The 14,612-nt window shown below is 52.6% G+C and overlaps 1 protein-coding gene across 3 annotated transcripts in view; it reads left to right on the top strand.

The window, feature by feature from the left end:
- Nucleotides 1-14,612, top strand: part of IFT122 (intraflagellar transport 122) — an 81,942-nt gene that overhangs the window by 63,078 nt on the left and 4,252 nt on the right. The window contains exons 23-31 of one of the 3 annotated variants that reach the window (XR_008558853.1): nt 576-670; nt 3,328-3,428; nt 5,372-5,537; nt 6,418-6,529; nt 7,190-7,315; nt 8,268-8,347; nt 8,677-8,841; nt 9,296-9,452; nt 9,622-9,741. Coding sequence is in view for 1 of the 3 variants with exons in the window: in XM_008152287.3 (XP_008150509.2) it covers nt 576-670; nt 3,328-3,428; nt 5,372-5,537; nt 6,418-6,529; nt 7,190-7,315; nt 8,268-8,347; nt 8,677-8,841; nt 9,296-9,385 (935 nt within the window). In the remaining 2 variants the exon portion in view is untranslated. Of the gene's footprint in view, nt 1-575; nt 671-3,327; nt 3,429-5,371; nt 5,538-6,417; nt 6,530-7,189; nt 7,316-8,267; nt 8,348-8,676; nt 8,842-9,295; nt 9,742-14,612 lie in introns of those variants that run through there. The other 2 variants (XR_008558854.1, XM_008152287.3) reach the window with 2 other exon arrangements.

Here is a 14,612-nt window from a genome sequence, read left to right as displayed (position 1 = left end):
TAGCAAGGGGGTAATCCTGCCCTTCCTTCCTAAGGCTGCTGTGAGCCTCACAGAAGCCATGGTTACAGTTTGATAACTGTCAAGCCGGGGTGTAGGTTGGTATTTTTCTGTTCTGGCCAGTGGTCTGTGATTTTAATAAGGAACAGCACAGTGGAAAGAGGCTTGAGGTGAGCATGAATAAAATTGGCCCTTGCCCACCCTCCCTGCCAGGCTCCTCTGGTATGTCTGAGGGCCAGTGATCACGCTCTTGCCCTAGCTGGTGCTCTTTCAGTGGAATGACCTGAGAGAGTATAGTGTGGGCTCTGGGAGAACCTGCGAGAAATATCCACAGACTTTCCCTGGCCATGTGCTCTGCCACACTGAGACAGTGCTCTGCCTTGTCTTGGGATGGCCCCAGCTTCTAAGCAGAGCACCTTTTCCATTCATTGCACCTCTTTGCCACTCTTCCCGGCGTAGTCCTGGTGTTGGGGGAGAACTGGCAACTGGCAACAGTGCCATTGCCTAGCTCTTCCTTCTAAACTGGTTTGACACGCCTTCTCCTTCTTCCCCTTCTCCCCTCCCACTGCACACCGAAGATCCTGCCCAGAAGGACATGATGCTCAGCAAGTTTCACCACTTCCAGCACTTGGCTGAGCTGTACCACTGCTACCATGCCATTCACCGGTACACGGTAAGATGGCCCGGAAATGGGTGCCTAAGCTAGGGGCACTGCCTACTGAGATAGGGGCACTGGACTTGTCTTAAGTAAACCCACTGGGCAGGGTGACCTGCTGAGAAATCCTGCTCTTCTCCTGAGAAACAAAGTGTGGAACTTTGATTTTCTTTGATTGGCTGCTTGTTTGACATGTATCAAGCTTCGGGCTTCTGAATTAGTCAGCCAGAGCTAAATTGGGCCTTTCTAGTTGCTTGCTTCAGGTTTGGATGACTCGGACAGACCCTAGGTTAGCCAGACAAAGGGCTGTCTAAAATGATGAGGGGTGAACAGTCCATGGGGCTCTCTCCTAGATGGGTGAAGGCCCAGTTCTAACAAAGGCCTGAGGTCCCTCCCTAGCTCTGCAACTGGCTTGCTATGTGACCTTGAGCAATTTACTTTCCCTCTATGGCCTTCAGTTTCCTTCTCTATAAAACATGAGGGTTGCCAGGCCGGCATGGCTCAGTGGTTGAGCGTCGACCTATGAACCAGCAGGTCACAGTTCAATTCCTGGTAAGGGCATATGCCTGGGTTGTGGGCTCCATTCCCAGTGTGGAACGTACAGGAGGCAGCCAATCAATGATTCTCTATCATCATTGATGTTTCTATCTCTCTCTTCCTCTCCCTTCCTCTCTGAAATCAGGGAAGTGGCTTCTTTCCAGGTGAGCACCTGAGACGAGGGGCTCTGAAAGGACTGCAAGGGCAGACGAGGTCCCTTGAGACCACTGCCCCTGGAGTGGGGAGGAGATGAGATGCAGGCTTGACAGCTGGCTCAGGCAGAGCCTATCAGAAGAGTCTTTCTTGCCAGACTTTCCCCAGAGGGAAATAATGTGTCAAGAGTTTAGCACAAAAGAGGGGCAAAGAGGTGCCCAGGTGGAAAGTTGACCCCAAACTCAACTTAGGCTCAAAAGTCAAGGCCCCAGCTCAGTATCAGTTTGCCTGAGTCACTTTGAGCCCAGCTCTTTCTTTTTGCTCTTCTTCTTCCTCTACACCTCGGGGCATGAGCACGGGGTGTGTCTTCTCCGTAACAGCTGAGCCTGTGTGCAGGACGTATGCACATCTGTGAGCTGTGGAACTTCATACCAGCTGGGGACCTTGGCGTGCACTCCAGTTGAGGCTTCTTCATTAGGCCATTCCTTCATTCAATAAATTCCTACTGTGTGACAGGCCCTGTTCTGAGGCCTCGGGACATAGTGGTGAACAACACATTGTCCCTGTCTCTGAGGAGTTCATAGTCTAGTAACAAGAAGTTGTAGTAAAGTTCCCTCAAGGGATTTCCTGGAGAAGGTGAAGCCCAGAGGAGGGAGGTAAGTAAGGATGGGGCAAGTGCAGAGGAGGAGGAAGAGCATTCCTGGCCGAGGTCACAGCATGTACAAAGGCATGGAGGTAGGTGGTATTTTAAGGTTTGGCAGTCAGGTCCCAGCAGAGCAGCTCTGATGCCGAGCAGACTGGGAAGGGAAGCAGCAGACCTTTCCTGGCATAATGGCTTCCTTCCCAGAGGAGAGGTGCTAATCCTGAGGAACTCCCCCAACCCCTGTTTTTTCTGGGACATTTCTTAGCTTCCACACCTAGTGCAGTGTAACCAGAGGCAGGCTTCTCCCTGGCTGTCACCCAGAAAAGGATGCAGTCTCAGGTTTTCTTGGGTTCTTGGAACTAACAGAGCCTATAGACATTTAAGTGAGAACTGGAGAGAGAATGCTGGGCTCTGAACTGAAGTGGTGTAAAGTGAGTCCTAGTGAATTTAGACCAATTAGGGCCTAAGTCCTGATGGCTCCATGATGAGAGTGGTCTAGCAAGACCTTTAAGGAAATGTCAGTTTATTGCCATTTAAGCGCTTGAGAGGGGAGGGGTAACTGGCCTGAATTAGGCATTCTCATCTAAAGCAGTCTCAATTTGCACACACTGTGCCAGATTCCTTCAAAGTGGTATTCTTAACTTTTTATGGACCCTTTCTGATAGAAAATTCCCTCTGGTCTGCTGTTCTGAGCTTCTGGCAGCCCCTAGGTCTTCATTCAGTTAATGTGTGTTGAGTGCCTCATCTTTTAGGGCCCATGCCAGGTGCGGGGCACAGGGATGCGCAGCTGAGGGGCTCCACCACATGTGCGTATTGGTGGGCAGTGAACGGGCAGGCCGCTGTTGGAGAGCAGAGCAGAGGTCTGCGATTTTATGCTGTGGGTTAACTACTTCCCTGCAGGTTTATAGCATGGTCATGTCCTAAATTGCATAAATATCTTCACTTTTTGAGCTAATTTGAGATAGCTTGAGCTCAGGGAAATAGAATCATTACGTACCCCAGAAGCAGTGCCACTCGGGAGACATGCTTGGGCTTTGGAATCAGATCTGGGTTTGAATCCCAGCTCTGCTCCTTTCTAGCCGGGTGACCTCGGCAGATCATCTCCCTGGGCCTTGGTTTGCTTGTTAGTACAGTGAGGATGAATGAAAATACATCCCTCACAGGACTGCGTTAAAGACCATGTAAGACAGTAGCTATAAAATGCCCTGCACACAGTAGGTGCTCATTAAGCAGATCTGCTCATTTACTAAAGTATCTTAGAATTATTGGCATCTGCTTTTCAGCCTGGCCCAGCAGTGGCTCATTTGAGGAATTCAATCCCTGTTTACTTTTCTTACTGTAGGAGGAGCCGTTCAGTTCCCATCGTCCTGAAACCCTCTTCAACATCTCCAGGTTCCTGCTGCACAGCCTGACCAAGGACACCCCCTTGGGCATCTCTAAAGTGTATCCTCTCTCTTACCCCCACCCTCTGTCCCACCCCTCTTGTCTAATGGCCCTGAGAAGTTCTTTCCAGAGCACTTTGCTGGCAGAAGCTTCCCTCTCTCCAGCAGCCCTCAGGGAAGGCAGAAAGCTTGCCCAGCCGCTGCTGTTTGCTGTAGAAGAGGCCCAGCCAGGGAAGCCGAGGGGCTAGTGCCAAGAGATTAGTTTACAGGGTTCTCTGTGCTAGACCCAGCACTGAGTCTCCAGCCAGCACACGCTCCAGACCCTCCCGGAACCCACAAATGTGGATGTGACTGCAATATAGGAAGCACCAGGCCTTTGGGTTTGGAATTTTAGACACTTCCCTAGGGAGGCCGGTGGATGGAGCACCTGTTGTGACCCAAGCCCCTTGCCAGGCAGTAGGCAACAAAGCTGCCGTCTAGTGGGAGAGGTGGAACCTGTCAGGGCCTGGTTCAGTGGGATGCATGCTGTTTCCAAGGGTGGAATGCAGCTGGGGTCTTGGCCAAGGAAGACTGCCTGGAGGAGGTGATATTCATCCTACAGGCTGAGGTAACCAGGGATGACAGTAGAATAGATGTTCCAGGAGAGTATCTAGCACATGGAAAGGCCAGGTGGTGAAGTGAGCATGATGTGCCAAAGGAGCTGAAGCCTGCTGAAGCCCTAGGGAGCCAGGCTGGAGAGGCAGTGGCCTTGGGGCCTCCTCCCTCCTCTGGCTGGTGCAAGCCACAGGGAGGGATATCAGCAGAGAAGAGGCAGAGGGCCTATGCTTCCAGAAACTACTAGGCAATGAATGACTAAAATCTTTAAGGTCCAGAAAGTCATAAAGGACATAAATATCCCCTCCTGTTGGAAATCTCGCCATTCTCTCAGCCCCTTTCCAGCTCCAACAGGGCATTCCTTCTATAAAGAAAAAGCCCTCCCAGGAGAGGACTCAGAGGTGCTAATCAGGTGTTTCTAAAGGGTTCAAGGCCCAACATTTACATTTCAGAAGAAACTCCCACAAATCAAGCCTTGCCTCAGTGACGGAAACCCCATGCAAATGCCTGGCCAAGGACACACCTGCTTGGGTCTGAGCACTTGCACCCATTCCAGCAACTCCATTCACGTCAGCAGAGTTTGTTGAAGCCCTGCCCTGAGCTTCACCCTGTGCTGTTCATTGGGGACCTGGGAATAGCTCCAGACAGTCCCAGACTTTGAGGAGTCACAGTGAAGACACAGACAAGGAAACTTACGCCATATAACTGCTGGAGTGGAAGGAGCCACACTTGGGGTGTGGGGAGCAGGAACGTCAGGGGTAGGAGAGTGGGGAGGAGGCATGGGACTGGCTGGGGAAGTGGGTTAAGGTGTTCACAGGTGGTCTGGGGAAGAAGGTCAGGCTGGGTCTGAGTTTATCCAACATTTGAGCTAACCTGAGATTGAACACAGTCTTGTCAGCCTCAGTCTGAGGAGCTCAGAGGAAGGCCGCAGAGAGCAAGGGAGGCTGCCACTCAGAAATCACCCTGGCCCTTGGGGAGGGGAGGCAGAGAGAAGTGTGCTGCACCCAGTGGCCTCTGTAAGCTGGACCTGAGGGCAGCTCCTCAGGCAGTCTGGGACCAGGTTCTACATGGCAGGACTGGAGTAGGAGGGCTTGGCTGACAGGCTGGCAAGGTGGGGAGAGCCATTTTGTCCTCGTCAGGGTACAAGATGAGCCAAAGCAGGCCCAGAGAACCTAAGCAAGGTTAAAATAATGGAAACTGCACTGTCTTTATCTCTGAAAAAAATCTCTGGGCCTTGATATCTGAGAAATACACTTACATCCCATAAAAGAACAAAGTACTCCTCAAGCTCCTGCTGGTGCCCTCCTGGCACCAGCATGAGCTATGTTCTGGCACTGGGCTCATTCTGAGGGTAGGCGGTGCCAACTCTCAGGCCCCAGGCTTTGTTGTCCTTAACCCTGTAATTGACAGGAGAACACTCTTCACTCTGGCCAAGCAAAGCAGGGCCCTGGGTGCCTACAAACTGGCCCGGCACGCCTATGACCAGCTGCGGAGCCTCTATGTCCCTGCCAGGTTCCAGAAGTCCATTGAGCTGGACAGCCTGACCGTCCGCTCCAAACCCTTCCATGACAACGAGGTGAGGGCACAGCCCCCTCAGGCTCCTTCTCTTTTGCAGCATCTTTGGACATCTTCTGACGCATGCGCTCAGGTGTTTGTGTCCCTTCCCCTGCCTAAGCCCTGGCTTGCCAACTCCTGCTCTTTCCTCTCTGTCCCTCTGTTCTCCACTCAGCCCTTTGTGCTCCAGTTGCAACCCTCAGCTCCCCTGAATCCCACAGCCGTGCCCCATCTTCTTCCTAGCCCTCTCGAGGCTCCATTTCTGCTGTGGCCCTCCTCTGTCTCTAGCCTCCCTCCACACCTCCATGACCAGGTGGCTCTGCCTTCACCTCATCCTAGGAGCCCAAGTCCTAGCCCACCTTCCTTCTGGAACCAGGTTATTGCTCTTCAGTAAATCCACCCCATGTCTATGCCCAGCCCTCTTTCCTCCAACCCAGCTAACTACTGTCTCTTTCACAATCCCCTCTTTAAGCTCATAGTAGAGACTGGCATCAGATAGACATGGCTTCAGATCCAAGCCCCACCATTTCCTAGCTATGTCTCAATCTTTCTAAGCCTGGGTTTCCTTCTCTATCAAATAGGGGCACACATAATAGCTTTCCCATAGTGGCTCTAAGGGTGAAAGAGCCAGTGTGGGTGATATGCTTAGCACAGTACCTGGATCATAGTAAGTGGCCGGTGAATGTGGCCATGGTTATTGGCATTCCTGCCGGGAGAACAGAGCTGCTGAGTCCTGCCTGTGAAGGAAGTGTCCAGGCCCCAAATGACGAGGCCTCCAGTGTCTCTGTAGGCTCTTACTCTGCTTCACATAGCACAGAGCCCCAGGCCCAGGGCCCCCACCCACCCAGGTGGCCTTTCCTCTTAGCAGCTAGGCCCAGTCCGTGGTGCTTGTTTTTTTGCAGGAGCTGGTGCCCTTGTGCTACCGCTGTTCTACCAACAACCCGTTGCTAAACAACCTGGGCAATGTTTGCATCAATTGCCGCCAGCCCTTCGTCTTCTCTGCCTCTTCCTATGGTGAGTCTGGCACATGTGGAAGGGGTACCAGTGAATGGCTGGGCTCAGTCCACTTCTTGTTGGTCACATGTGTCCTGATTTGTAAATTGGGGACAGTGTGACAGCCACCCTGCCTGACACTTAGAGTCAGTCAGGGTTCCCAGAGACAGGACGCACAGTGCTGCGCAAACCTGAAGCACCCATTCCTCAGAACCTGTGTCAGGCTTTGCGTAACATAAAAGCCCCAGGAATAGAGGCTGCTGGTCGGGCATTTGGTCTCGGAGGCTGAGATGGACTCTCAAGTCCCAGTTCCTTCTATGTTGACATAGGATCAGAAGCCCCTTCCCAGTAGCTGGGCAGAGGCCTTGCCTCTTCCCTCAGAGAGGAGCCCATCCAGCTATTGGGGGGAAGAAGGAGGGACTAAAGGCCCAGTTCTTATCCCCATACACACAGACACCCCCCCCCACCACCACACCACACCCCTGCTCCCGGACATTGGGCAGGCAGGAGGAGTGTCCCTGCTGCTCAGCTTGTCTACTTGATTTCAGAGAAGCCTGCTGCTGGGTGAGGAAGAAACTGTGGTCCTCCCACCTCTCTCATACTGCCTGGTGAGAGTATCCAGCCCCCAGCTTTCCACAGGGTGCCATCCCCCAGCTCCTCCCCGTGCCCTGTGTCTTCCAGAGGTGCTGCACCTGGTCGAGTTCTACCTAGAGGAGGGGATCACTGATGAAGAAGCTGTCTCCCTCATTGACCTGGAGGCACCAAGACACAAGCGTGAGAACAAATGGCAGGAGATCACGGGCAACAGTATCCTGGGCATCGGGCTTGACCCCTGTGTGTGCCAGCTGAGCTCAGGGCCTGGGTGTGAGGAGAAGGCAAGAGGGCCTTGGAGGACGGCTGGGCCAGGTAGGACAAGGACATGGCAGGCAATTGCTGAGTGAGTGGAGAGGCCCACATGGCGGCATGAACAGGCCTCACCTGGGGCCTGTGTTTCTACAAGCTTCCAGGTAATGCCAATGCCACTGGGCCATGAACCACATTTTGAAAAGCAGAAGACAGAGGAGAGCTCAAGAAGGGAGACAGAAACTATGATCACACACCAGTCCTCTGCACATATACATCTGCTTAGGCTGGATTATTGCTGCTGTGTGAGGCCACATCCTGTACCTGACTCAGCACCAGCAGCCTCCAGTCTGGGGGGCCTTTCACGTGCGAGTCCCGCTGCCCTGGCCTCACATCAGCTCCTCCTGGCAGAGGTGGCAGCTCCCTGGGGACCTTCAGCCTAATCTGTCCAGCCTCAGGATCTGCAGGAGCTCTCACCCCCTTCTCCATGAAACATGACCTTCAAGGCCATCTCAGAAATATGGCCTGCAAACCACCCGGCTACTGCTGAATGTTTCTTTAAGAAATACCAGTTTGCTGGCCCATCATTTCTACAGCCACACACAGCAGGCCCTCAGGCCTCTGTTCACATGGTGCTGCTGGCTGGCAGGCCCATGTGAGCCATGGCATGGTCCCTGTGGGGCAGCAGAGCCATTTTTCCTCCTTTCCCACCTGAGCATGGGGGCCTGACCAGGTCTGTGTTTCCTACATTTCTCCATCTGGAAACCTGTCTCGCCAACCCTGCCGCTCTTCCCCAGAGCTGTAGGGAGACACATGAGGCCTGGATGGAGCTCCTGTGAGTCTCAGCATGTTGGGTGGAGGGTGGGACCTGTTTCCTATTCGGCCTCAGGTTCTATCCTTGACCAGACTCCTCCAGATTCCCAGACTCTGAGACTGGACGAGACCATGAATTCCATGGGAGATGATGACCCATTCACGGCAAAGCTGAGTTTTGAGGTGAGGGTGCCTCTTTGAGTGATAGGCTGCTGAAGCCAGCAAAGCCTATTGGGAGGGTGGTCTTAGGTCTCTTCTGTATACATTCCTTGGTGTGAGGGAGAACTACTTCCTGTCAGGGCTGCCAGGGACGGGGAGGTGGTGGGCTTTCTGTCAGTAGAGATGGCCAACAGGGGCTACATGACCTGGCAGGGTTCTGTCAAGGTACTTGGCAGGGGAAATCTCTGGGGTCCTTCCTGGCCACTCCCAAAGATTCTGGGATCATGGCCCACATAAATGTGTTACTGTGACTGAGGGCACCAGTGCCCCCTTGCTTCCTACCTGCCCTGCAGCAAGGTGGCTCGGAGTTCGTGCCCGTGGTAGTGAATCGGTCGGTGCTGCGTTCCATGAGTCGTCGGGAAGTCCTTATCAAGCGCTGGCCCCCGCCCCTGCAGTGGCAATACTTCCGCTCATTTCTGCCTGACGCCTCCATCACCATGTGTCCCTCCTGCTTCCAGGTACTATGCCCACTGCCTGCAGCTCATGTATGGTGTCCAGTTTCTTCTTTCTGTTGCTTTTCCATTTCCCAAATTTCCCCTTGGGGAGGCCGGGCATCTGGGAGGAGTGTAAGTGATCTCTGAGCAACCAAGGCCTAGTTGGGAGAAGAGACTCAGCTGTCCTCCCTCCTTTGGGTTGCATCCCGTGTGCTGTCAGGAACAATCATGCCCTAACCCTGGGCTGTCTGCATGTACCCTTAATCCGGGAGGGCCGGGAAAGTGTGATTCACCTTTGAACTTCATTTAGAAAAAATGGGGCCACAGACCCTACCCCTTCCTCCCAGTCCTTGGACAAAGGTGTTCTAACCTGACGCACTGCCAAGCCACTTCCCATGGAAGGGCAACAGTCTTTGCCAGGCTCAGGGCTGATGCACACCTAGAGCGGCTGCCCAGAGTCACGGCCGTCTCTCCTCAGATGTTCCACTCGGAGGACTATGAGCTGCTGGTACTTCAGCACACCCACTGCCCCTACTGCCGGAGACATATTGACGACCCCAGCCCGTGACCTGCACCCTGGGGACCACCCATTCCCTTTGGGCCACCTTGTAGTTGGCAGTAGAAAGAAGAAAGAGGTAAATTGTTAGAATGTGTGTTCTGCCCAGATGAAGTTTATATTTTAGGGAGGGGCCTTGTGTAACCACGGAATTCCTATTTATGGCATTTCATACCTTGTAAATAGCACCAGGAGATGGATAAGAGAATGTACATATATTTTCTAAAAAAAAAATCTGTTACTTTCAGCACAGTTTTCTGAGTTGTTCATGGCAGCCTGCTGGAGTCCAGAGATCTGTCAGACCATTAACATGTACACTTTGCAAACAGATTGCCTCAATAATTACAAATAAAGGGGCTACTTATTTTCATCAGTGTCTGCATTTTAGCAAATCTTCATATTGTCTGCAATTTAATTTCCTTATGCAAAAGTGCACCTGTTTCTAATTTGATCCAAGAGGAACATTATATTTGTGTTCTTTTAAAATTTAATCTAATCGAAATGGCAATATGGTAGTGAGTAGGGGAACAGGGTTTATTTATTCATATATTTTGGTTTAATGGGGCTCCATCTTGACAAGAAAATAAGATACCTGGCTCCAAAGAAGATGGCAAAGAGGGCCCTCCCTGGAGGTTATACTTCCCAGCTGGGGCCAGGCCCCCTCCACCACCTTTCCCCCAGCCCCACATGGGCTCCAACCCAACCTGAGGCTTTTCCCTTCCCTCCATCCAGGTCCTAAAGCGAGTGGGTTCCACTTGAGATCCCACTAAGGTCCCTTCCCCTGAGCATCAACAATGTCCGATTTATAGCTCAAGGGCATGGGTGGGTAGCAGATGGGAAGCTGGGGAGGGAGAGCTGATACTTACAGGGGACTTTTTCTGTGCCAGGTGTGTTTCATATGTTGTCTCAGTTCTCACAGCATCTCTGTGAGGAAGGGTTATGATTTCCATTATACAGCCACGGGGATGGTTGGAGATGCTGGGACCCACGGAGCTCACCCCGCCCTGATGGGAAGTCCTTGAGCTGTCCATCCTGGAGGCCCCACTCCCTTCACCTTCCACTCTGCCTGCCCAGGAGAGAGTGAGCAAGCACATCCTGTAAAGTCCTGACAGCAGGAGAAAGGGAACATGTCGAAAACCACCCTCTTGATTAGATATTGATACAGAGCACAACACTGGTCCCCATTGGAGGGATGAAGAGGGGAGCAGCTGCAGAGGCCAGCAAGGGGTGAGTGCAGGAGCTGGACCCCTGCCCCACCCTTCCTCCCTGCCTCCCTCTGCATCTCTCTTTGGAGATAATGGAGGAAAATGAAGAAAAGGAGCCAGACAATTGTGCCAACAGAACTCCTCCGTTGAGTGTGTAATTACTTATGATCATGCATGCTCTCTCTCACTAAACATTTATTAATGCATTAGGATTTCCATTAGCGCATTACTTGAACTGAAATCATTTGCATATAGCTGGGAAAAAGAGGGGAGAGGAAGAAAACAGCCTCAACCACCCAACAGGCAGGTGTCAATCACAGTGTCAGATCAGATGGTCCATGGCTGAAGGGAGAGGGAGGGGGCCCAGACTGAGACTTTAGCATGCATCCTCTCAGCTGAATAACACGTGTCTGCCGTGCCAGGTCCTGCTGCCACAAAGCTGAGCTTTGGAGGCCTGAGTCTGAGAAACAATCACTGTAACTCCCATTAAATCAAGTGCTTACTGAGTGTCAGTCCCTGTGCTAAGCACTTTCCACGCATCATCTTATTTAATCCTTACTAACCTCTAAGGATTCTCCTTTTACTGATGACGAAACTGAGGTTCAGTAATGTTTTCTTTCACTTAAGGAATATTTATTGAGCCAAGACAGCATTCACACCCAGCCTTTACATGTAAGCACTCTGTTTTAACTGCTCTCCTTTCCCAACCTGGAGGGGTCTTGACCAGGTCCAATTTTCTCTCCAAGGCTCAGTTTCCTGATGTGTACAAAAGTGCCCCCTCCAGCTCTGACACTGAGGTTCAGGCCTCAGTCTCCATCGTTGACCCTGACAACCCCTCACATACTAAGATGAGAGAGGCCTCACAGGGTTCCTGAGGTGCCCATTTCATTAAGAGGAGACTGAGGCCTGGAGGGGGAGGAGTGTCTGCCAGAGGCTGCACAGCTTGGAAGAGGTTGAGCTTACGACTTTGTCTTGACCGCTTGTCTCCAGTCCTCAACATTGTTCCCATATTCTCTCTCTTTTTAAAAAAATATATCTATATTGATATCAGAGAGGACGGGAGAGGGAAAGAGAAACATCAATAATGAGGGAGAATCATTGATTGGCTGCCTCCTGTACGTCCCCTACTAGGGATCAAGCCTGCAACCCAGGCATGTGCCCTTGACCTGAATCGAACCTGGGACCCTTCAGTCCGCAGGCTGACGCTCTCTCTACTGAGCCAAACCAGCTAGGGCCCCATATTGAAAGGAGAAAGTGGGGAAGGGGTGCAATGGGTGGCCCAGAAAGAGCCCCAGGCCAGACTTTAAGTGGACCTGGCTCTAGCCCGGCCTCAACCAGCTGGGTGTCTCCATCTATCCCCAGCAATGCTACCAAAGCCAGGAGCCTCTTGTGACTCTCAAATAGGTGAACAGGTGCCCCTTCTCTAAGGTTGCTGCCAACTGCAAATACCAGGTGACCTCCTACTTGTGCCAGCCCTGCCCTTGGAACAAGTAGGAGGCTACCACTGGGTGAGGGGCTCACCCTGGGCCAGGCTGTTATCCTAGTACTCCCTGATATTCCTCCACCCAGACTCCAGAACATCTTCCTAAAATGGGAACCTGATGACACCTCTCCCCTGCTTGCAATTATCAGTGCCCCCTGCTGCCAGCCAGCTAGCACCCAACTCCTAGTCCTCCCTTCCCCTGCCACGCATCCTGGGGCCTCAGCATCTTCACACCAGCCGGACCTTGCCTCCCTTGGCCTTGGCTGTCTAGGTTGGGGGGTCTCTCTGGCTCCCTCCTGGTCCACATCTTGCTACTCTGAGCCCCCACTTGAGGCTGAGAACAAATTCCCACCTCTCATGGTTATTAGTTTTTGCCTTGTTTGCTGCCGCCTGAGACCAGGAGCTCCCTGAGGGCAGGGACCATGTGGGACTCATATCAGTGTCCCGAGCACCCAGCCCTGGTGCCCAGAGGTGTTTGGCAAATGTTGGGGTAGGAGGAAAAGAGAGAGAGAGGGAGGAAGAAGGAAGAGGAGATGGGAGGGAAAGAGGAAGGAAGAGGAGGAGAGTCAGTTTGTCCCTTCCCTTCTTCCCCCTTGACATTCTCAGCTCAGTCTAAAGCCTCACCCAGCCTGGTGACACAGTCAGGTGGGACTAAGCCAGTGAGGGGAAGCAGGAAGGAAGAGGAAGCTGCTGCTGATCAAGCAGCACCTTGATGCAGAGGCTCAGGAGCTATTTGTGCCCCTCCAGCTAAACCCTAATCCATGCCCCAGTGAAGCCCTGCTCCTGGGCTCCCAGAGGGGCAGGGCTGGGAAGCCTTGAGGTGGCTGCGTCTGTCTTCTGAGACAGCCAACCCCAGGCCCCCGTTCCCACCACTTACAGCTCCTCACAGCTTGTTCTCAGCCTGGCTGAGAGAGACCAAAGGGGCAGTGGCTCAGAAAGTCACCACACTCAGGCTCGGCCACTGGTGTGCTCTGTGACCCTCTCCGACTGCCTGGCACAGAGACAAAAGAGCTCTGGCTGAGGGGTTCGATCAGCTGTCACCAACCTTTCAGACCTCACGGACCAACAGTGGCCCGCGGACCACCGGTTGGCGACCGCTGGGCTAGATGGCCCAGGTTCAATTCCAGCTCTGCTGAGGAACCTCAACTCTCTGAGCCTGTTTCCTCAGTGTTCAGAGGGGATTGAGGCCTCCCCACAGGGGCCAGGAGTAGTTGTTCACTTATTCAACAAATATTTTTATTGAGCATGTACTCTGGACTGTAATCTCAGAATGCAGCAACCCTGTGTTCTAGAGAGAGTCAGTGAGAAGACAAATAGGACTGTTGCTGATAGTGATAAGTAGTGAATAGAAAACAAATGGGGGGTGGGGTGGGATGGGACCTGGTTTGTACACTTGGGGTATGGGGGCTCTCCAAGGATGTGAGCTATGAGCTGAGACCTGAGTGAGATTCAGAAGAGAATCACACTTTTTCCAACACTCACTGATTACTGGCAGGCACCAGAGTAGGAAATAGGCACAGGGAAGGAAGGAGATGGGGCTGCACCCTGGCTGTGTGGCTGCAGAGCCTCAGTCTGGATGAAAGGGTCGGTATAAAGGGGCCGTGCCCAACGAGGGAGGATCATGAAGCCTAAGTTGTGAGGTCCGAAGGGCCATGATGCAGGCCCTGGTGGGGAAGAAAGCAGCTCAGGCTTACCCTGTAGTCAGGTGTGGATCCCTGAGGTTTCCATGTCTTTGGAATTCAGCAAACCGAGGGGAGGAAGTGAACTTCCCAGGCTCCCCTGGTGACACAGAGCCAGTGACATCCCCTGCCCTCAGGGCCACCACTGCTGCCCCCTTTTCACTACTCAGTACAACCTTTTTTTGGTAATTTATACCATGGTGTAAAGGACTGGCAGATCTTTCCTGTGAGCTGTCTGTGCCAGGCAGGTTATAGCTGGGGTTGTCACTGCTTTGTCACATGACCTGGGCAACTCACTGCTGGGTCAGGGTAAGTGACTTCTAGTGACCTTTCAGCTCACCCCCTGAGCCCGTGGCTCTGAACAAAGAGCATTTTGTGTGTGTGTGGTTTTTGTTTAGTGTTTTTTTTTTTAATTCTTTGCCATGCCTTATGGAATACAGAGCACCATCACCTCAGTGATGGCCTTTAATTCCCCTTCACCTCGCCCTGTGAGGGTGGGATTGTTAAACCCTTACAGAGGAGGAACCTGAGACTTAGAGAGGGCAAGTACTTCCTGAGGTAACTACTGTAGATACATTCACTCTTTTCACAAATGGTTGTTGAGCACCTACTCTGTGCCAGACCCTGGGGACACATCAGTGAACAACACAGACAGGAACCCCAGCTCTTTCTAGTTCCAGGAAAATGATTCTGCTCCTGCCACATGCTGGGCACCAGTCTGGGCTCTGAGGTCCCTGTGGTGAGGAGAGACCCCGCCCACATGACAGCCTGGGAGATGGACCAAAAGCACATGAACAGAACATGAATTAGAAGCTTCCAGGCTGTCATAAGCATAGGAAGGGACAGGAAGGTGCTGAGGTCGCGGGCTCAGC

The sequence above is a fragment of the Eptesicus fuscus genome, chromosome 18, assembly GCF_027574615.1.
Source record: "Eptesicus fuscus isolate TK198812 chromosome 18, DD_ASM_mEF_20220401, whole genome shotgun sequence".
Taxonomy (NCBI): domain Eukaryota; kingdom Metazoa; phylum Chordata; class Mammalia; order Chiroptera; family Vespertilionidae; genus Eptesicus; species Eptesicus fuscus.
The sequence above is the reverse complement of the archived record's forward strand: the minus strand, read 5'-3'. Positions and strand labels throughout refer to the sequence as shown.